Raw genomic sequence first — 21,752 nt, forward strand, 5'->3', positions numbered from 1 at the left:
TGAAGAAAAGAATTCTTCATGGAAATGACCGAGCTTGAAAGTTCATGTCAAAGGTCGTCGAGAGTTCCATAAAGTGTCATTGGTATTATATATCGAGCTCTAATCCGTGGTTTCCACAGACATCTGGTCAGTTCAGTCCATACATATATGCGTACAAATAAGACATAGGATTAATAATAGAAAGGCGGGTAGGCAACGCTACACATAGGTAGAGAAAGAGCTGTACTTCACTCCTATTGCACATAGATATAAGGCATGTATCGTCAGCAGTGCGTTTTGCGCATGTCCATATTTGCGTTTTCAACCTTTCAAAATGACACTGGAATACATCAAGAAATGTAGCTGAGAGCATCTTGGCATGGAGTCCTCTCAGGTTTATACAAAATTATATCGATCATAGCCGCTACAATAAATGAATTAGGAAACCACTTATGAAGAAACACTCAACATAATTTGAAGGAAATTTTGAATTTACATTTTCAATATGTCATGAAGAGGCTAAAAATAGCTTTTAATTGTCTTTATATGTCTAACAGTACCTAGTTTCATTAACTTCAATATTCTTCATTTTTCTTTTTCTTTTTCTTTTTTTCTGGTACATAAACTTAATTTTGGAGAAATGGTTTCTTTTTAAACATGCTTAAACGAATACAGGAATGATACATGAGATATCAGGCCATGAAGAAGATAGTTCTTCATGAAGATGACCGATGTTGAAAGTCTCATGTTAATACAAGTCGCTAGTTCAGTTAAATGCCATTATTGTTCTGTATCAATCTCTAATTCATTGCTCCCAAACATACATACATACATACATACATACATGCAGATTAAGACAGACAATTAGGTTAACAAGTGAATGTGCGCACGTCAATATTTGCTATTTGTAACTTCCCAAAAGGCACTGAAATACATCAAGCAAATTTAACAGAACGCCTTTTGGTACGAGAGCCTTTTAAGTTTGTATAAACCATTTTCTACCGCCCTACATCATGGCCTCTGTAATAACTGAAATTAAAAGCCGCTTATTAAAATCCAATGAACAGAATATGGCAAAAATTCACTCGAAGTATCCTAACCTGATACAGGAAAATGAAAACATTCAACTAGTTCATGAGACTCTAGATAAAATAATCTCTGAAAAGAGATTAGCACCGAGTAAACTAAAACAAGACAAAACTGATGGAGTTGATGCTTTATCCATCATTTCATCGTACGGGCAATGAAATTTCAACAAATATTAAAACTATTACTTAATAAACTATTCAATGTTGGATATTAGTCAGAACATTATGGTCAGCGGGTATCATAACATCAGTTTCCGAAGAAAGGGGACGCACATTACAAATTCATTAATTTACTGCATGTATTCAGTATAGTATTTACATCGATTTTAAATATGGCGATAAATAATGGGTGGTCGAAAACGAATTGCTGGGCAAAGAGCAAGCCGGATTTGGAGCGGATTGTTCTACATCAGATAATATATTTATATTATATACATTAATTTGCAAATATCTAAGAAAACTTGGGGTTCTATTGAGTATTTATTGTCTATAAAAAGGTCTTTAACAGGGAAAAGAAACGTTTTCTGTACCAAAAGCTGGTTAGTGAAAATATTAATGGAAAAATGTTAAGAATCATCAAGGTAATTTATAATGATGTAAATGTATGTCTTAAGTGCAACGATTTTATTACCGATGTGTTTAATTGTCTTTTAAAAATATCGCCTTCAACCTTTTCTTTATTTTTTGAACAATCTGAAAAACTTTTTAGCTGAATGAAACAGGGGAGTTTCGGTAGGAATCTTAGAACTATTTTTACTGCTGTATGCACACGATTTAATTGGTTTTGCCGACACTGCTCCCCTGTTGTAAAATATACTTAATAGGCCGCATACATAACACCTAAAGTGGAAATTAAAAGTAAATATGGGGAAAAAACAAGATTGATTGTATCTTGCAGAAGTATCTATCTGAAAAGTTACAAACTACTTTGGACATACAGAGATAAATTTACAATCATATTATAAGTATCAATACTGTGTATCTTCTTCAACAAACTCCTGGTATATGTGCATGAAATCTCCGTGTTTGCAGCACCGAAGGCTATGCATATTTTGAAGCAACGTCTTACAAAATTTAGTACATTATCTGAACCTAGATTGCTTCGTCTGTTTTACTCGAAGTTGGCTCCCATTCTTAACAATGGGACTGAGCTTTTGGTGTATTAGGATGCCAATAATATTGAAACAGTTCATTTGTCATTTTGTAAATATATTCTTTGTACATCTAAGTCTACTCTAAATGCATTCTTATGTACTGAATTAGAAAGAATTAGTATACAGAGTCTGAAGATATAAACGTAGCTTGATTTGTTAGCTTACAATCCTACAAATGCCAGATAACAATTTGCTAAACAATACAATGTTACAATTTACAGCTAAGGTGGAGAGGGGGTTATAACTGCGAGCCTAACGATGTTAAAAACTTCTATGTACGCAAGAATGTGGCAATGTTTGGTGTACTCCGGGTGTAAATGATGAAAATACATTTCTTAGATTGTAATTCAGATATGTGAAGATTTTGGTAGGCAAAAGCAACAGGATGGGATTAGGTCAATAGAAAGACTACAGTTTTATAGATCATTGAGAACAGAATTAGCTTGTCAAAGATATCTAGAATTTAAAGGAGATAATAAGTTTTATTATATAATCGCTGTGTTTGGGGCGAGGAACTTGTCAATCAGAGGTAACAGACAGATATAAAAATATTTGTTATGAATGATGATTTTGTCAAATTTGCAATGTTAATATCGAATATTAGTTCCATTGTAATACCATTTGCCCACTATATGGATATTTACGAAGAAAATATTTACCCATCTTTGTATATAAAAATCCAACTAATTTAGATCATTTATACAAAACGGTACTAAAATAATGGTATAACTAAAATAGAAATATATATATATATATATATATATATATATATATATATATATATATATATATATATATATATGTGTGTGTGTGTGTGTGTGTGTGTGTGTGTGTGTGTGTGTGTGTTCTCTTCTTTGAATCCTGTCCTCGTTTTTACCAGGGTGCATATTTGCATTTGACATTGGATTTAAGCATTAAATTATTTTCAAGTAGAAAATTTTCTGAGTTGTATGTATATTATGAACACATTTGATATGTGTATAAAACTTTACATTTTCATATGTTGTGAATTTTAGCCGTATGACTGTAAACGATAACAATACAAACTATACATTGCAATGAATTTAACTGAGTAAAATGCTTACAATATTGCAGTTGCAAGTTAGTAAAATGGCTTAATTAACTCCCCTTAATTAAGTACCCTTAATCAAGAATTAGATTCTTTTTACTTTCTGAAAATTTACTGCCAAATGGCACTTAAAAAGATTACGACCTTGTTTGAAACAACCCACTGTACCATGTACAAGAGAGCAAATGCACGCGTGTCTCCAGATCACAATGTTCGTTCTAATTTCCTTGCTGCTGATAGGACATTACCGTAACTCTTTGTAGACAACACATTGAAGCATTAAAGTCGATATATGAATGAACTAAACTCCTCCTTCCAACCAAATCTACACAAACACCATGTGATTGCATCTATTTTTAAAACGAGGTGTTTTCGTAATGAAACCACTCACTTTATAGCTTCAGTACAAAGGTCATTTGAGAGGATTGCAGATGGAAGTTTTATTATTTTACTATGTTCTTGTAGTTACGTTAGGCATAGGTTAGAAAGTATTTGCATCGCTGTTTTTTTTGTATTTTCACAAAATTTAGTGAAGTCAGAAAACAACTTTGACCTTCATGCGAATTCTACACCATTGCATTGTCCCATACGTTTCTGAGCTGTATAATCGCGCTTTAAAGCAGTCTTCAATAGCATACTATTTAGACTTTGCTTTTTATGAATTACATAATTTCATGAATATATCTGTTCATTGGTGTACAAAAACAGTCTAATAAAGTGGTATTTCCCGTATGCAGCAATATCCACCATTATTTCTCCATTACAGCTTGACTTAAAGTTTCAAATTGATTTGATGAAGAAAATCATTTACACGTGGCAGTTAAAATTTTCAGATCACCGATTCTATTCTTAAAACACAAATTGCTATTTGGCAGAAATCGGGCGGTGATAGTTGCCAACTTCTTCGGTAACGGATTAATGGTCAGTCAGCTATCAAAACACATGTTTTTGAAAGTGGAAGAGTTTGTTCGTCAGCGCAACACCAGCAAGCCAAATAGTTGTTTGAAATTCGTGACAGTCGACAATAGTTCAATGTAATTGGGTGCAATGTGTCTAGCTTCTGTCTTTCCTCAAAACTTATTATATGACGAGATTAGCAATGATACACTATAGATTTTTGAACAAGTTCTTCAGAGAAACGTTAGAAGTGAAGCAGTTATTTTAGAATAATACGAGAAATTGAAGTTCTACTTTAAATCCTGAAATTACAGCATTAGCTACATTTATCTTAAAATTCTTAAGCTAGCGATATTGTTAATGCTATAAAAATAATTGCAAAATAAATACTAAGTAAATTATAGAAGTAACTAAAATCTCAAATTAAAGCAGACACCCATGTCTTGCTATAATAGACTCTTTAACCTGCTGTTACGTGCTCCTGTACATTTCCAACGAATCTGGGCTTCAATCGCTCTGTTGCTGTGCAATGGCTTCTGGATCCCGATTCGAACTTTCCCGTTTCTTGAATAGTGTTTAGTTGGAATTTTTCGGGTAAACCGTTGAAAGTTGGCAGACTGTTAGAAAAGTGTTGGATGTTGGAGAAGATGGAAAATTGTTGGAAAATCCTAACTCGTCATGAAACTTTAAATCTATGCAAAATTAATTATTATTTTCAACTAACAATATATATTTGCTGAAATTATCATCATGGGAAAATACTTTATTGAAAATGTATTCCAACTCTATTGCTGAACCGCCATTTGGTAACTCATATCATCCTCCGACCGGGTATACTAAACTGGTCTTATCTTGCGCATGCTTAGTGAGTTATAAACAGCCATGGAAGCGACATACAAAAGCTATGTGTGATGGATCAAGTGAAATCCAGTATTTTCTAAAGAGATCGATGACATTTATTAAATATCGTCTCAGGTAATCAAATATAATCCCCTCAATCACCCCAAATCTAAAAAACTGATCTTTATCATGTCAAATTTGCAAATGCGTCCTCCGCAATCGTCAGTAGGTCAGACGTACATGTACACAATGTATGTACCATAATCAACTAACATTTCCAGCGACCTTTATTATTTTTAACTGTAAATAATTTCCGTCCTCTTTGAAAAATGTACTTGCTAAAGAACAAAGTCAGTTGTGTAGTAATTGTGGTGACCTTATATGGCGTTGATTACAGTGTTTCACGAACTTTATCAATTACCGTAATGACTAGGAAAACAAGGTCTTTGACAGGTGACGAATGAAGAGGGACCCACAGTAGCAAAGCGGTTAAAGTGTTGAAATCATGACCAAGAGGTTGACATTTCGGGCTGCAGGGTTACAAAATGGGCATGGTACTTTACACCCATTGCCCTGGTATGAATGCAAACAGCTGTTAAATGTGACAGAAAAACAAAAAGAAATTGTAACAATGTGTCTAATATCTGAAATGTGTGTGAAACATCAACTGCAACACTTTAAAACTCGGAAAACAAAATAACATCACCCAGTTGTGCTGATTCCTACAATGCACCCTTTAAGAAATGGCAGGACTGATTTTAGTTTTATTATCGTAGTGTATATCTGTACTTAAAACTTTATTACCAGTAATGTCTGCATTAAATAACTTGACATATTCTTGGCAAAAAACGTGTAAAGTTTATCTAACAAGATAAAATTAAAACAAAACTGTTAAAGGATGAGGATTTGGCAAATTGTTTTAAGCCCAGGTATATTTAATATATAAAACGGGGAATTATGTGTCTTGTCTACCCCATATTTGTGGCATATTTTTTCCTCCTGAAATAATTCTGTTCTTGTTGCTTGAGCAATGTTTGGGTGATATGGTGGGGTTGGGAGGTTGAATGTAAAGATAAATTTATCACTGATGCTATTGACCAAATATCACGTACTTATAAACATTTAGAAAAACTATCCAAATTTTACTTTTTGTAAGAGGATTATATGCCACAACCAGAATCTGAATGTGGAACACTCATTTATTAAAGCCAGATGATCTACCACTCGTGTTTCAACTATGCAATTTCCATTTTGTTTGGTATATTGTTAAAAATTGTTATAAATTGTTGCATTCTCTACAACTGTGTCGGGGGCCCCAAGTGGCTGAGTGGTCTAAAGCGCTCTCCGTTACGGATCACTGCCATCTCACCTCTGTCTGCGTAGGTTCGAGTCTAGGATTCGGCCAATGTGGGTATGTGAGAAAGCATGTCAGTAGCTTCTCAAGGGTCGTTGGTTCTTTTCAGGGTTTTCCCGGATTCTTCCTCCACCATTAATACTGGCCGCCATGTATAGCCTATCGTGTGCTGAAAAATGGCGTTAAACCCTACAACAACAACAACAACTGTGTCACTACATTGATCATAATAATGGAAGGTTATATTGACATAATTAAATACTGCTACTCATATGCAAAAACAGATGGATAAATCACAGGAATAAAAAGAGATACTGTACTGTTAATAACAAAAATAAAACAAATGCAGTTTTCTGTAATCATTGAAAATAAAAAAGGATTTATTTGAGAATGATATGACAGAAATTGATGTTAGTTAAATATCTCACATCCAGAAAAGGCTGTACTGGATCTGTCTGTGTGGGTATTTCTACAGATAATGGCTTCACTGTCTCCTGTTATGATTCCAAAAAGCTCTATCTATAATCTATCTTTCTTCATATTTACCTACCCACACACACTGGCTGGACTTTCATAAACCATTATTAAGAGTGCTATCATTTTTAGCTCTGTTATGTATGTATTAAGCCATGGTAACAGGAAAACTAACAAAATACAAAAATTGGACTATGATGTCAGAGTCACCAGTGAGAGTGAAGAATAAGAGTAGGTGGTTTTAGGAAGTGAGGGACAGATAAAATGTTGTTATGAGTACCTGATTGTACCACATCAGTTTTATTATTTATGTACTGTCCACATTCCAGCAAAAATTAATTTACTCCAGTTATTAATTGCCAATTTTTCAAAAACCTATCCACCATTATAAATCCTGCTATGGTCTGGAAACTGCAGATACATGAGGTCACTAACCCCCAGTCATTCCACAAAGGACAGCCTAATCATCCACTTTGCAACACAAATTGAAAGCTTCCCTCCTTTGTGTTTTGAATAAATATTTATGCAATAATCCAATCTGTCACCAAATATAGTAGATCACAGCTTTTAAGAAGTTATTTTGGATTTGGGGTGACATTTGGGGAACAAAATACAGAAAAATGCCAAAGATAAACAATAAGTATAGTGAATAAAAAATGAGATAAAAACAAGAGAAATGAGAAGTGAAAGTATGATGATGAAGTGCCCCATAGGTCCAAGGACAGTCCAAAGGCACCTGTACTATGACATCACTTACAAGCACCAATATTTCAGATGAAGCAGTGGGCATACCATCTAAAAAAACAAAGGGTGTGTGTATGTGTTGATTTGGATTTTTAACCATAGCTATAACAATGTTTCAGTCATGATTCTGTGGTGCGGCAGTTTATAGTGATGTCTAGCACTAGGGTATCATGCAGTCCCATCTAGTCGCATCATCCTGACACCAGGCCGACCAGTCCTAACACTTACCTCTTAATGCTGAACGCCTAGCGAGGCAGCTGTTTGTACCATTTGTATAAATCTTTGGTATGACTTGGCTGGGGTTGGAACCTGCGAGCTCCTGCATCGAGGCAGATGCTCTAACCACTAAGTCACCATAATGATCTCAAAAATATATGTATACAATTTATGTTTCTTCTACACATGAAATTAACATGAATGAGCTTAAAATTAGACAGAAAAATACCTAGATCAAATATAAATGCTTTATCAGTTTATAAACCTTGTAAACTTTACTATGATAAATTATTATACCACTAGTACTTACATTAGCATCAAGACTAATATCACAAATTTTCATAACAAATACCTGCAAATGTGTGTGGGTTTTTTTCTTGAAATGTCACGTCTGGTATAAGGGAGATAACTGAATGATATACATAAGGTTCATGTAAACGTGGATTCAGTGCAATTAAATCATCACAAAATACCCCATTGATAAAGTGAGAACCTACAATTCAGTCTTTTATATGTAGTGGAGACCTTAAGAATGGTTTCATTTTTTGTTTTCTTCTATGAGGCAGCAGTTTTATATCACATAGTTTATGTCAGTGCAGGTGTGTGGAGTGCAGCCTTCCTTAAAGGTAGAAAACTTCTACCCTGTGCGATCAACGGATGGCGAGATATTTATTTTAAATGTGCATGCCATGAATATTCTCCGTAAATCAAGTACAACTTCGGAGTTTCCATGATCTCAGGCAGTGTGACGTCACAAGAGGAACCCGACATTGCAAGGAACCATTGTTGTACCGTTGTCAAGCGTGAAGCATCTCTGGATTGTATTCTGACTGTGTGTATTTCTAGTTATGGGAAAGAGGTGTATCGTTGGTGAATGTAGCAATACGCCAAAAGATGGTGTTTCATTGCACTTGTTTCCCTCGGACATTATATAATAAGGACTTTGGTCCCGGTTTGTGCGGTTGACCAGAGCGGATTGGAGAGAGCCTTCAAAACATGCCACAATCTGTAGTGAGCATTTTCAACGTGATTAAATTTTGTGCCCAGTCAGAACTTGATGGCTACATTTGTAATAAAGAGAAAAGCTACTCTTCTCCATGACGCAGTACCATCCATTACGCCACGAGCAAAGCGTGCTCACAGCCCTGATGTGGATGAAAGCCACCCACCCACCACAACCATTAGTTCAGGCCAGACACTCAAGTGCCCGAGATCGGCATACAAGAAGAGGGAAGGAGAACGGGTAATATGGTATCTCTAACTTTTGCAAATTGTTTTGTTTTTATTTAATTGCTTTATGAATGATTTTTTTACATGTTAGTGTACATGTGTGTGTGAGAAAGAGAGAGAGAGAATAGGCTGTCACACATTCATACGGACAGATTTCATTGGTGTAATAGTGAGGTGGAAAATATTTTATATAAATGTATGTAATAGTTTCTTCATGTAAAGTTTCACATGACAATTTCATCGGTATTATGCTTGGCAGTATAACATCAGCTAAATTTATCTTTCAGACATTACAGGATGTTATAGCTAGATGTACAAGTTCAGTAGCAGAAGATGAGGCAGAGAATGGAACTGTTATTTCTGACCCAGATATGGTAGGTTTCACTTAGCAAGATTGTAAGCACTGCAGAGCATTCAATAATCAGGGAAAAATAGATGTTTTTAAAATAATTTGGTATTAATTTTTTTACCAACAAATATTGAATTTGATTAATGCAAATATGTGACAAAATTGTCACACACTTCAGTAATGTGTACATTTCTGTTAAATCATTATCCCACCCATGTGATTTGGTACTATTGTACTTTTTTTTCTACAATGATGCATGTCCTAAAGTTGACAGATTGTTATTTGAATTTTAAGTTATCTAAGTATTTTTCCTTAAATAAAGTTTCGGGTAAAAAGTCATAAAAGTAATATATAGAAATACACAACTTGAAAATATAGTAACTTCTATTGCATTATAAACCCAGTGTCACAGTCTAGCAGTGGTGGAAAGGTGGTCGGGGGTGGGCAAGATATCTGCTTGGTTGAAATTAGGCTGTAGTCATCCATGGCAGTTGCTATACTTGATTCTTTCTAAAATTTTCCAGACATATGATGCCTGTGACACAGGGGTGAAAACGGTAACAACTGGTTATCAGACGTCACTCAGACCAAAGAGAAAATCTGCTAGGACCCACTACAGTGGACCAAGGAAAGTTGACAAAGGTAATGGAGATGGTTGATGGTCTAGATCTTAAATTGACCACGATGTTGCCCAGCAAAGCTGATTCAAACCTTTAGTTGTATGAAAGCCTGACTTTATAACAAAGAGGCATCACTTTAAGCTCATTGCTCACTGTAATCCGACTTAATGGATATTCTTTTATAACTAATTAATTTCCACATGTATGCATAACAATTATAATATCAACAGCAATATATATATATATATATATATATATATATATATATATATATATATATATATATATATCTGTATGTATGTATGTATACACAGTTCGAGTATAAGTAAATATTTTTATGTTTTTCTTGGGTTTACAGGTCCTGTTTTTAACTGCTCTGGTGACCTAGTGGTTAGAGCGTCCGCCTTGGATGCAGGAGGTCGTGGGTTCGATCCCCGGCCGAGTCATACCAAAGACTTACAAAAATGGTACTAACAGCTGCCTCGCTTGGCGCTCAGCATTAAGAGGCTAGTGTTAGGACTGGTCGGCCCGGTGTTAGATAATGTGACTGGGTGGGACATCATGCTACATGTCTGCGGCATGATGCCGCAGTGCTAGACATCACTATAAACTGCCACACTGCAGACATCGTGGCGATATGACTGAAAAATTGTTAAAGCTACGTAAAAATTTCAAATCACATCAAATCAAATCACAGGTCCTGTTTAAGCCCAAAATGATGACCCAAATAACACGGATGAAACACATCACACAACAGTTACTGTGGATGACTTGAATACCTCTTTGACATCCGAGTCCAGTGAAATAACAGTCAACCTCAGCGATTCAGTGGACTTCTCCTATGTTGCTACCAGTTCATGAAATTCATCGTGGCAGAGCAGCTTTAATGAGGATCAGGAGCAAGTACAATGATGCCTATGTAATACAATCACCAGCCCACCTTTAGTATTGGCAACATCTGTAATATAAAAGTGGCCTTCATATTGAGGTTCATTTATATGAAATGTGTTAAGATCAGTCCTGAATAATTTCATTTTACAACAGATGTGGTTTTCTTGTAGGGGGACTGTCGTTTTAACAATTTCAAAATCCTAGAGAGAAAAGGAAGCATAGTTCAGCATTTATGTCATAGGACTAATTATGAATTTTTAGTATTTCTATTTTTATTTGCAACTTCCCTTGCTGTACGTGAAGTCCGTATCGTACAAGAAATGTCTATTTTTCTTACAGACAAAGGTCAACTCATCAAGAAAAGAAGTTCTTAGTAGCAGAGAGTGCTCTCCTAAGCCTATTCAGTATGTGTGTTAACTGTGGAAATGAAGCTCAAGGAAATATTAATCACAGAATGGGAACTTTTATTAATATTGTCCAGAAATGTGACTTTTTTAACCACAGAAGATCATGGAATAGCTAGCCCTTCGTTGGATCCATTCCAGCTGGAAACCTACAGCTTTCAGCTGCTATTTTGTTTGCTGGAGCCATTCCGTCACAAGCCATGAGGATTTCTGAATTCCTGAAAATGGCCCATACCAACATGGACACTTTCTATGTGCACCAAAGGTACTACCTCCAGCCAACAATTACACATTTTTGGAAGCATTTCAAGAGAGTTACTTTGAGGAGGTGAGGTGTGGTGGTATTGTTGGAGATGGTCGTACTGACTTACCTGGTCATTCTGCCAAGTTTGGAATTTATTCTACTGCGGATGTCAATACTGGGAAAGTAGTCAATGTGGAAATTGTGCAGGTAATCAGCTTTACCAATATATTATCATTTACAGGGTCTATTTCAATAGGGTAGAGGGTGAATGTTATAATAAAGTAGCCATGCAAAAGTATATAATTTGTTCAGTCTTCAAAAGAACTTATTATTCCTCAACATATTTATGTTTTATTTTGGGAGCTGTGGTCTAGTGTTGGACTTGTAATGCCATGGTTGCAGATTCATTACCAGCCAGTGTCAACTGCCTCAGCATGTCAATGGGGAAGACAGTTACCTCTAGTTTCCTCTGCATGTTATAGCGAAAGTTTTAAAATGGCTTTTAAATTAACAAAATCAATGTCTGGTTTTACTTAGAGAGCAATGAAGTCCATAGCAGTTATCATATGGAGTTACAGGGCCTTAAGCGCACAAATGATATTTTACAGGAGAATGGAATTCACATCGAGTCCATTGTCACAGACAGGCACACACAATTCAGCAAGTGGGTGAAGGAGAATTTATCTGACTGCACCCACTACTATAACATTTAGCACTGTGCTAAGGGTAAATATGTTTCATTTTTATTAATGGCAATATTTGGAGATTATGTACTTGAACATTTGATAAATTTAGACAACTTGATATATAAAGGGGGGGGTAGAGAAAATAAAATCACCCCTGTTTGTTCATTGTTCAGGTGACAATAGAACCAAAATCAAACATTGTAAATCAAGCAAAAATGCCCCAATTTGTTGTTCAAAAAGTCACTTTTTTTTACCAGGCTTTAAGAAGAAGATGAACTTGCTGGCCAAGAAGAAAGAATGCCATGATTTAAAATTTTGGACCAAGAGTGTGACCAATCACATGTACTGGGTGGCAGCATCAATCCCTGATGGTAACAAATCCGTGATGCTGGAAAAGTGGCATTCAATTGTGAACCATATTCAGAATATACATGATGGACATGGAGACCTCTTCCCAAAATGTTTACATGATAAACTAGTGGGATGTGAAAACAAGAAGAAATGGCTTAAGCAAGGTATGACCTAATTTCCTGCTGTTTCAGGGAATATCAATAGTTTGTGGCAGTTGGATATTTATTTAAATTTAAAGGGACATTTTTGTCACTGAAAATTACAGAACATGCCAAGTTACAGATTAAAGCCTTGAAATCCAGATAGTATCTCCAGTATATCTGCAAGATTATTCAATAATGTTCAGGTTGAGCTAAAGTGTTTGTAGATTTGTCAACGTATACAAGTTAACATTATGTAGGTGAACAATTAAGTAAATAACAAATTTATTCCTCAGGTTCTGCTGCAGTTGCCAGATTTTGTGATTTGGCTCACAGTCGCCAAGTGACAAAGGACATACAACAGCTGTCACCACTGCACCAAACTTTTGAGCTGGAAAGCCTCCACAGTGTGTTGAATTTTTTGCCCCAAAGTGTATTGGGTTTTCCTACTATGGCACATAAAGGGTTGGTAAGTTCAAGCCATGCTAGAAGTGTGAATATGTATTGAGAATATTGCATAGGTTCTGCTGCAAGTGCTGTAGATGGACAACCAGAATGTTAGAGAGGAAAGAGAAAAGTCCAGACCAACTATTACTAAGGCGCTAAAGGAATTAACCACCCTGCACTTGTTACTAGAGGCGTCGTTCATAATGCACGTATCCTGAAGCTACTAATATATACATTGGAGAAAAAAAGGTACTGGTTTGTAATTTAACCTCATGGTAACATGCATAGCATTCTCAAGGAACGTAGCGGTCTGTTCAAACGGTATAAGCGGTATACAGGTATCAGGTATCACAGTCAGGGATCGTCCTGGGCTTCGCCAATGTCGCAAATTGCGATTTTTTTTCCTTATTGGCGACAAAAATATCCCATCTGGTGATTTTTTTGGCGACAGACTTTTTGGTTATTTAATTTGTACATACAATCATGGATTTGGACTGGATAAATTAAAAGGGAGAATGAAAGGAAGCCACAAACTTGACTAAGCAATGCATTGGAATCAATCTGTTACACAAATGATCCTTTGTTCATATTGACAACCCCATCTTTACAGTGCATTGTTACATCATAATCTGCTTATGCTGACATCTGGGCTGAGTACTGTATGCTGTGTTACAGTCAATCATGCTACCGAACTATACCTACAACTCACCAACTTCTGAAGACGCGAATAGAACAGATACGGTTAATTGAATGGCTAATCCTTCTGTTATTTTTTTTTTTTTTTTTTTTTTTTTTACATGTACCAATACAATAGTTTTGTTGAACCTTCATAGAAAACTGATAACCTTTGAAGTAGCGACTACTGCGTATACATACAAAGCAAATGGAAAAAATCTCAATCACAATTACATCTGTCGCCAGTGCAGCATTTTACTCATTGATCTTTTCCTTTTGCCATCAATCCCGTGTTACGGCTGCAGAGACTTAAACTCCGCAACAAAAAATAGAAAAAAACCCAACAGTTTTGCATAATTAATAATAATTATTTATTTCTCAAAATACAGGAGTGAAAGAATACCTAAATTGGGTGTGAATTTATGCTTATATATACGGTCCAATATTGCCAGGTGTTGACTCATGTAAGTTTCATTCGTGGGAATGGAGATCCTATTTTGTTTGTCGAGAAAATTTATACAGCATTCAGTGATCATTCTTGGGATTTAGGAAGCAATTCACTGCAAGCTTTGTGAAGTTAGCCATAAGGGGGGGGGGGGCTGCTGAGAGACTACTGGTGTCACCTGTCAGCACTGTAGACTGTGAATGTGGATTCAGTAAGATGAACCTCATAAAAACTGACATCAGAAATAAACTCTGCATCTCATCTCTCGAGAATTTAATGAGAATCAGCATGTACAGATGTGAAAAATTACACTTTGAAACTGCATTCAACAAGTGGGCAGCCCTAAAATCGCGACGGATCTTCATGTAACACTTTGTAACATTTTGTTAATGCTTGTTGTAATTAGAGTATTAACTAACCCATCTTTTGTAATTTTCATTGCCTGTTACATTAATAGACTAAATTAACACTTGAAAAAATGTACACTACTTGTTCTGGCGACACTTTTTGAAAATTGGCGACAAAATATTGAGGTTGGCGATTTTTTTGGCAACAGCTTTTTAAAAGCCAGGACCATCCCTGACAGTACCAATTGTTTTTCAATTGACCTCAATGCTAATGTTTTGTGAAATATACTATCTATCCTATCTCAGCATGCTTGTCACACACTGTCATAGAGAACAATGTTAATGTTTTGTAAAATAAATACACTTTCTATCCTACTTCAGCATGCATGTCACACGCTGTCATAGAGAACATTATTAATGTTTTGTGAAATAAATATACTTTCTATCCTACCTCAGCATGTGTGTCACACGCTGTCATAGAGAACAATGTTAGATTGTCAATTTGACAAGGACAGAAACAGGTACTCCATTGCATTTAAGAGAGATAACTGCTGGAACTTAACAGGGGTAAGAGTTGTCCAGTTACAACAGATGCATTTTGAAGTGATATGTGTGACATTTTTAAAAAAATCTTAAAATATACAAAATATGTTCTGGATATGAATTAACATAATCTCACATGATGCCAAGAGACTGAATTTTTTTTAAGCCTGACAAAAACTACAACTCTTACATAATACATCAACCACAGCTAGTTTTGTTGTTTATTTCTGAATACATTGTTCCCTAAACCTTAAGCTGTACTCACCTGGGGCTGTACAAATGGTACAATTATACCTTTACATGCACATGATTTGTGAGTGTATACATTAGTTTCCGCTGAATCAAATGCCTGTTGTTTATTTGCTTGTGTGAAAATGTGAATTTAGTGGCAAAAAGACACCAGAGCAAGTAACTAAAGCAACATGGCTTTTATTTGTGGAAAAGATTCTATATATGCTGCCAAGTGCATGAGATAATTCTGAAAATGTGGCCTCTCCTTCCCTGTCGGTTATTGTATATAAGAGAAAAGAATGAGAGATCAGAAGAAAAATAAAAATATAATTTATTTTTCGTTTATTTATGACATCATAATTGGAATACATGTCTTCTTTCTTCTCCGTAATCTCTTGTATTTCAAGACTTTTTTATACAAAAAGACCAGCACCCGCACCATTTGTATAGTTCTACCTTCTCAATGCCTCAGGCCAGTAAAATATATATATATATATATATATATATATATATATATATATATATATATATATATATATATATATATATATATATTTAAATTCCAGGATTAATAAGAATTAAGATATTTTAAAAACAATGCTATCCATTCATTTCTTTCTTCATTCTTTCTAAATTGCCTTGGGAACACGATTTTTCTATTAGGTGCAAGGGGGCCATTTGGAACTATATGTAAACAAAGACTACGTGGAGTAAACATTAAATGGAATTGTATTTTTATGTTGCCAGTTTGTTGCCAAAGTATGCTGTAAATAATAGGATAAGTACATATATATTATTTATTTCATACATAAATAACAGCGTTGTTTCTTCATTTTCATCATGGTACCGTTTGCCATGTTTAATTAACTCACTATTACAGCGCATTTCCGTACATGTCATCTTTAAACGAATCTGTCGATTTCCAGATGGAAACAACAGCTACAATCAGCGTATTTTTTCATTAAATTCTGTTAACTGGGTCTTTCTTCATATAATAACCATATTAATTCTTTAAAACTAAAGCATTAACTGGGCAAAGGATCATCTGCAGTTACCTATATAAATCTGCTTGGAAGAAATGTGTCATCTGCGTGATATACGGATTGAACAACGCAAGCAGCAGAGAGGGTGAATAGACCACTTGCTGGAAGGTCCATTTTTGAAAAATAAAGCTTCTTACATAAACTTGAAAAAAAAATCAATGACGTCAAACCGAAGCCTCTAACTTACCGAGAGTTTCTCTAGTTGGGTTACTTTGTCGTTCGTGTTTTTAAAAAATTTGTGTTTACCCATCGTGACACTTATTTATTGTGGTCGCACCGTCTCGGTTATCAGTGCCTTGACTTGAGAAGGTACCCAACAACTCTCTCTGCTGCTCTAAATGTATGAGTAATTAAATTAGTCTCAACCAAAAATTTTTTCGAAACCTATACGATATTGCGATTGAGGATCGTAAATTTATTGTTATAAATCTGTGTGGAGGAGATTGTGCTTTTGAACTTAATCATATCCATATCCCCACTACGCCAAGTCTGATTAATATTTCGTAGAGTATGTGTATCAACACAGTTAAACACAACTAAAATATTACAGTTCTGAGTTATCTCTGATCACTTTTTAGGTATGTTTGTATATTGCTGAGTAACAAATCACATACATGCTTTTATGTCTGCCTCAAGAAAATATTCTAGCTGAATCTGATTGTTTGTCCAGCATTAAATCATCATATACCACGAGATTAATAAATCCATCTAGGTCATCAACATATGGGGCTTCATCAATATCGGTGATAAAATCAATAATATCATTACTATCCTCATCCAACAATTTTGCATTTTCATTACAATCTTTAAGTACATCATAACATCTCTGATCATCCACTGACGGAGATACTAAATACAACGTATCCCATTTTAGCCATCTCATTATCAGATTAAGTAATAATTGCGTCTTACCAGACCCAGACGGACTTACGATAATTGCTTTGATCGAATTTGATAGTGCTGGATGATGTTTTACTGGCTCTTGCTTTCGTGTCGCTGAGGAATCAATGATATCCAAGTTATACAAATATAATAAATAATATAGATTTATATTGGGTTCACTGTAGAGCATCCACCCCCACAAGTGGATTAACAACAGCAATAACAAAAAATAAAACGCGTGCACTTACAGAGACAAAATTCACGAAAATCGCACGTTTCAGAGCCCATAACTTCAGTTTGGTACAATGCAGAAAAGTCGGTGGTGGCTTGATGGATAGAAAAATATCTCAGGAGTGAAATAAGCCATATAGTATTGGCGTATGCTTTTAAAGACAGAAATAGCAGAAGGAACTCGAGGGTCATGGGTGGAACGAACTATTTGGAAGTTACGTACCTTCTCTCTTATATAGTATGACAGAGAGTATTCTATGTCATGGGGGTAATCTAAGGTATTTTTGTCACATTGTATGATTTGTTTCCTTCATATTATTGGGGTTTGTTTTCTTCTCAACATCATACTCGCGAAATACCCCTCGCATTCTTCTCATGCTTTACATATAACTGACAAGGTGTGCAGATTTATCATAAAGGACATGCGTCCATACCGAATAGTGGTTTCGCCAGAGTTTAGTGACCTTTTACATACACTCGACCCCCGATATAATGTTACAGGTAGTTTGCAGAGGTGATCATTCTTCAAAAATATGCTCAAGTCAAGGCACTGGTAACAGAAGACCTACAAAATGATGAGAAGGTTGCATTGACAACAGATAGTTGGACATCGAGGTCAACTGAATCATATCTGACAGTCACGTCAACTCACATTGATAAAAATTGGAAGCTAATACACTATGTTCTTCAAACTCGGCCCATGTATGAAGGACTCACGGTACTAATTCCACTCCAATGGTAAACATATGGAAACACTATCATATTCAAAATTCAATAACTTAAAATTTATGGGTGCTGATAGTGACACCTATAATTCTTCATGTACATCTAACCTTGGTGCAAGCTTATGTGTGGAGAACACCATATGACCCGTGGCACTTTGTTTACATACATGTGCATGAAACACGTGTTATTGATTTTGCACCACATGAATCAGGTGCTACTTTCAGTACTGAGTACTCCTGAGTCAAGCCTGTAAAAATGCTAAAATTACATCAGTAGAAATTTGTCAATATTTTTTTTACATTACATATAGGATAAGCTCCCAAAAGATATTTTTCCTAAAATTTTAATTTTCATTATTAACCAATTATGGACCACCAAACCTGTAAATACTCTATTATTTCTTCACCCATTTCTAGACTGGTTCACAGTTCTTCCGTATAATTAGTACCGTGTGTCCTATAACCAGATTTAAATTTTTTAGAAAAAGTTGTATTTTAATCCTTGATATTAGAGCATAATTGTAAGAAAGAATTGGCCATGCTTGTGCATGGATAATAGTGCAATAGCATTTTATGTGATACCAATATCTATAGTTGAATTGCATCCGCATTACATATTGCTGTATTGTATTGTACTTATTAGTGGCTTATTCTTGTTATTAAAATAATTGTTTTCTACCTTTGTATCTTCATGTTATCTTTCTATGGCATGAATGCTACACAAAAGAAACACAAGCATGCTGACATCATCAACTATGACATCACAGGGTATCAAATTACATGACGCATTGTATTTTCGTCTCTCACTGGCTATAAGACAAGTTTTAAATGTTTTATATTTCAAAATTGCATTTCTTTTCTTGCTGACTCTCACAGAAATAAGATGCAGTGCATCCCTATTCACATCAATCAAACAAAACAAATAAGTGTGCCACATGACAGGTCAAAATGATAAGAGACCATTGCCCTTTTGTGACTAAAACAAATACACACACCCATGAAGCATCAAGAGATGCTGACATTCCAAACTTATTTAAACTATCATCACATGTGATTCATGACCCCCAAATGTTAATAAAAAGGTATACAAGCCAAGGAAGAGTTCCATAAGCTTTATTATACTGAATAATTAAATAACATAGTGCTACTTTTTAGCATAAAACTATGGGGAAGGGTGAATAAGCAAAGAATAGACAGAGTAATTTCTTCAAGCCTGGTAATGTTCCCCACAGCAAGGGGGGGGGATGTGTATCAACCCAAATAACACATCAACATGAGGTATATTACATAAGGACAACAAGAGACAAATTTGAAAAAGCTATCCAAAGTTCCTATAATGCTGACATTGATGTTGGAGACAGAAAGTGTATGCACAAACTGTTATGACTCAAGCTATTAAGTATGCTGGAGGTGGAGAAACGTGTGAAAAACTTTGCTATGCCAAGACAAGTTCATGTCTCTATGCAATATGCAGACACTGATAAAACTTGTCGCTGAATACACTACTTGTTAAATTTAAGTAATAGAATTGAATTGCATATTGAAGTTGTCTAATACATAAATATATACCTACATTTACCCAAAGCTCATAAAAAGTTAAGAAAAAGTCTCAAAATCATTGTGGCTACTTTCTACTATAAGCAGTGTTAAATTACTTACTTTTTAATATAAAACTGAAAAATGCATACATTATTGAACAAAAGAGAAACAAAGCAAACATTGCAATCACGCAATTACAGTCAAAGGGGAGGTAATGCACCTTGATTTGGCAAACCAAATTTACAACTAGATGATTCCTTACTATTACCTGATGGTAAGAACAGAGCAATGTAGGTTTTATAAATAGCTTTTGTTTCAAATATGAAACCATATTTCTGACATGAAGCTTGTTTTCATTTATTCACAACAACATATATGGTGAACAAAACACATATCGCTTAGTGCATGCAGTAATCAAATGCTGAGATTTGGAATAATGTGTTCTGAGACCACAAGTTGCAACACCCTGAGTATAAAGGTTTTCTATCATGGGACTTAATGGTTATACATGAAGAAAAAAGAAATCTGGTCTGGTGGGAGAGAGCAGTATGTTCACCATGCAGTTATACATCAAGAATGTTTCAACTGTATGAAGAGAAGTTGGGGAAGAAAAACTGCCTGTGTAAAGAATGCAATACAGATAGGACTTTTGCAGACTTATATTGGGAATGAAGGGTTGAAAACTATTATTTTAAGTGAAAATATCCCTCCCTGCTCCCTCAACAAAAGGGATGCAGAAAAGTTCCAATACTGTTTGCCCAAAAATGTAATGTACCAATATGAGAAACATGCTGAACATAGAATAGGTGTCAAGGAGTTTAATTCTAGGATAAGAAATAAGACCGGTATAATTGATATTCAATGTGACTCGACATAAAATAATTCAATTTACAGGTTGAGGCAATGCAGCATGTGCAGTTTTGTGCACAGTCCTTATTTTTACAATGTTCTCTGCTTTGATCTGCTGAGTGTCTCTAAAGTTAAATGATCGGTACTGATACATTAGTGATTGTGACATAAGTGGCTTACATATAAAATCTCCCCACCCCCTTTTGGGGAATTGGTGCATGTGTTAAATGCTATTTAACCATATAGGCCAATCTATGGGTACCATCATATGAAATTCTGCCATCAGGCCATACTATGCTCTTTTCCCAATGGCCTGAGCTATCTACTTCCACTCTCCAGTGTATAAAACCATCCCCGTCTGTCTTTTGTATAGAATTTGTCTCCAAAATCACATGCAAACCATGATAAAAAGACTCCATTACGATTGTCGCATGTAAAAACCAAGAAATTGATACCCCGGATGTACGTGGTAACCATGGAAACAACAAGCTCCTATTATGGTATAGGTCGCATATAGGACTCACAGTACTAATTCCACTCCAATGGTAAACATATGGAAACACTATCATATTCAAAATTCAATAACTTAAAATTTATGGGTGCTGATAATGACACCTATAATTCTTCATGCACATCTAACCTTGGTGCAAGCTTATGTGTGGAGAACACCATATGACCCGCGGCACTTTGTTTACATACATGTGCATGAAACACCTGTTATTGATTTTGCACCAAATGAATCAGGTGCTATTTTCAGTATTGAGTACTCCTGAGTCAAGCCTGTAAAAATGCTAAAATTACATCAGTAGAAATTTGTCAATATTTTTTTTTACATTACATATAGGATAAGCTCTCAAAAGATATTTTTCCTAAAATTTTAATTTTCATTATTAACCAATTATGGACCACCAAACCTGTAAATACTCTATTATTTCTTCACCCATTTCTAGACTGGTTCACAGTTCTTCCGTATAATTAGTACCGTGTGTCCTGAAGGTCACACAGGTGAGAATATAGCTACTGTACTGTGATTCATGAGGCCATCAAAGAATGGGAAAAACAGTC

At 35.2% G+C, this 21,752-nt stretch overlaps 2 protein-coding genes across 3 annotated transcripts; both read left to right on the top strand.

Annotated features, from left to right (window-relative positions):
- Positions 1–4,743: 4,743 nt before the first annotated feature.
- Positions 4,744–12,626, top strand: LOC149799724 (uncharacterized). 2 transcript variants are annotated; one of them, XM_089959098.1, is made up of 5 exons: positions 4,744–9,058; positions 9,333–9,419; positions 9,919–10,036; positions 11,245–11,760; positions 12,497–12,626. In XM_089959098.1, exons 1-4 carry the CDS (start codon positions 8,873–8,875, stop codon positions 11,277–11,279), a joined length of 426 nt encoding a protein of 141 aa, XP_089815224.1. In that variant the 5' UTR covers positions 4,744–8,872; the 3' UTR covers positions 11,280–11,760; positions 12,497–12,626. The 2 variants fall into 2 exon arrangements, with proteins under 2 accessions (XP_089815224.1, XP_089815225.1); XM_089959099.1 differs by lacking the exon at positions 9,919–10,036.
- LOC149799725 (uncharacterized) lies at positions 12,511–21,747 on the top strand. Its single transcript, XM_089959096.1, has 2 exons — positions 12,511–12,754; positions 13,027–21,747. Exons 1-2 carry the CDS (start codon positions 12,511–12,513, stop codon positions 13,236–13,238), a joined length of 456 nt encoding a protein of 151 aa, XP_089815222.1. The 3' UTR covers positions 13,239–21,747.
- Positions 21,748–21,752: the final 5 nt, after the last annotated feature.

This window comes from Sinohyriopsis cumingii, chromosome 5, assembly GCF_028554795.1.
Source record: "Sinohyriopsis cumingii isolate HCF-2022 chromosome 5, ASM2855479v2, whole genome shotgun sequence".
Taxonomy (NCBI): domain Eukaryota; kingdom Metazoa; phylum Mollusca; class Bivalvia; order Unionida; family Unionidae; genus Sinohyriopsis; species Sinohyriopsis cumingii.

Excerpts from the sequence above, each read along its gene's own strand:
- LOC149799724 (XM_089959098.1), top strand. The coding sequence starts at position 8,873 with ATGGCTACATTTGTAATAAAGAGAAAAGCTACTCTTCTCCATGACGCA. Across the intron at positions 9,420-9,918 it reads TTATTTCTGACCCAGATATG|ACATATGATGCCTGTGACAC; the intron begins GTAGGTTTCACT and ends AAAATTTTCCAG. Across the intron at positions 10,037-11,244 it reads ACCAAGGAAAGTTGACAAAG|ACAAAGGTCAACTCATCAAG; the intron begins GTAATGGAGATG and ends TTTTTCTTACAG.
- LOC149799725 (XM_089959096.1), top strand. The coding sequence starts at position 12,511 with ATGAACTTGCTGGCCAAGAAGAAAGAATGCCATGATTTAAAATTTTGG. Across the intron at positions 12,755-13,026 it reads GAAGAAATGGCTTAAGCAAG|GTTCTGCTGCAGTTGCCAGA; the intron begins GTATGACCTAAT and ends TTTATTCCTCAG.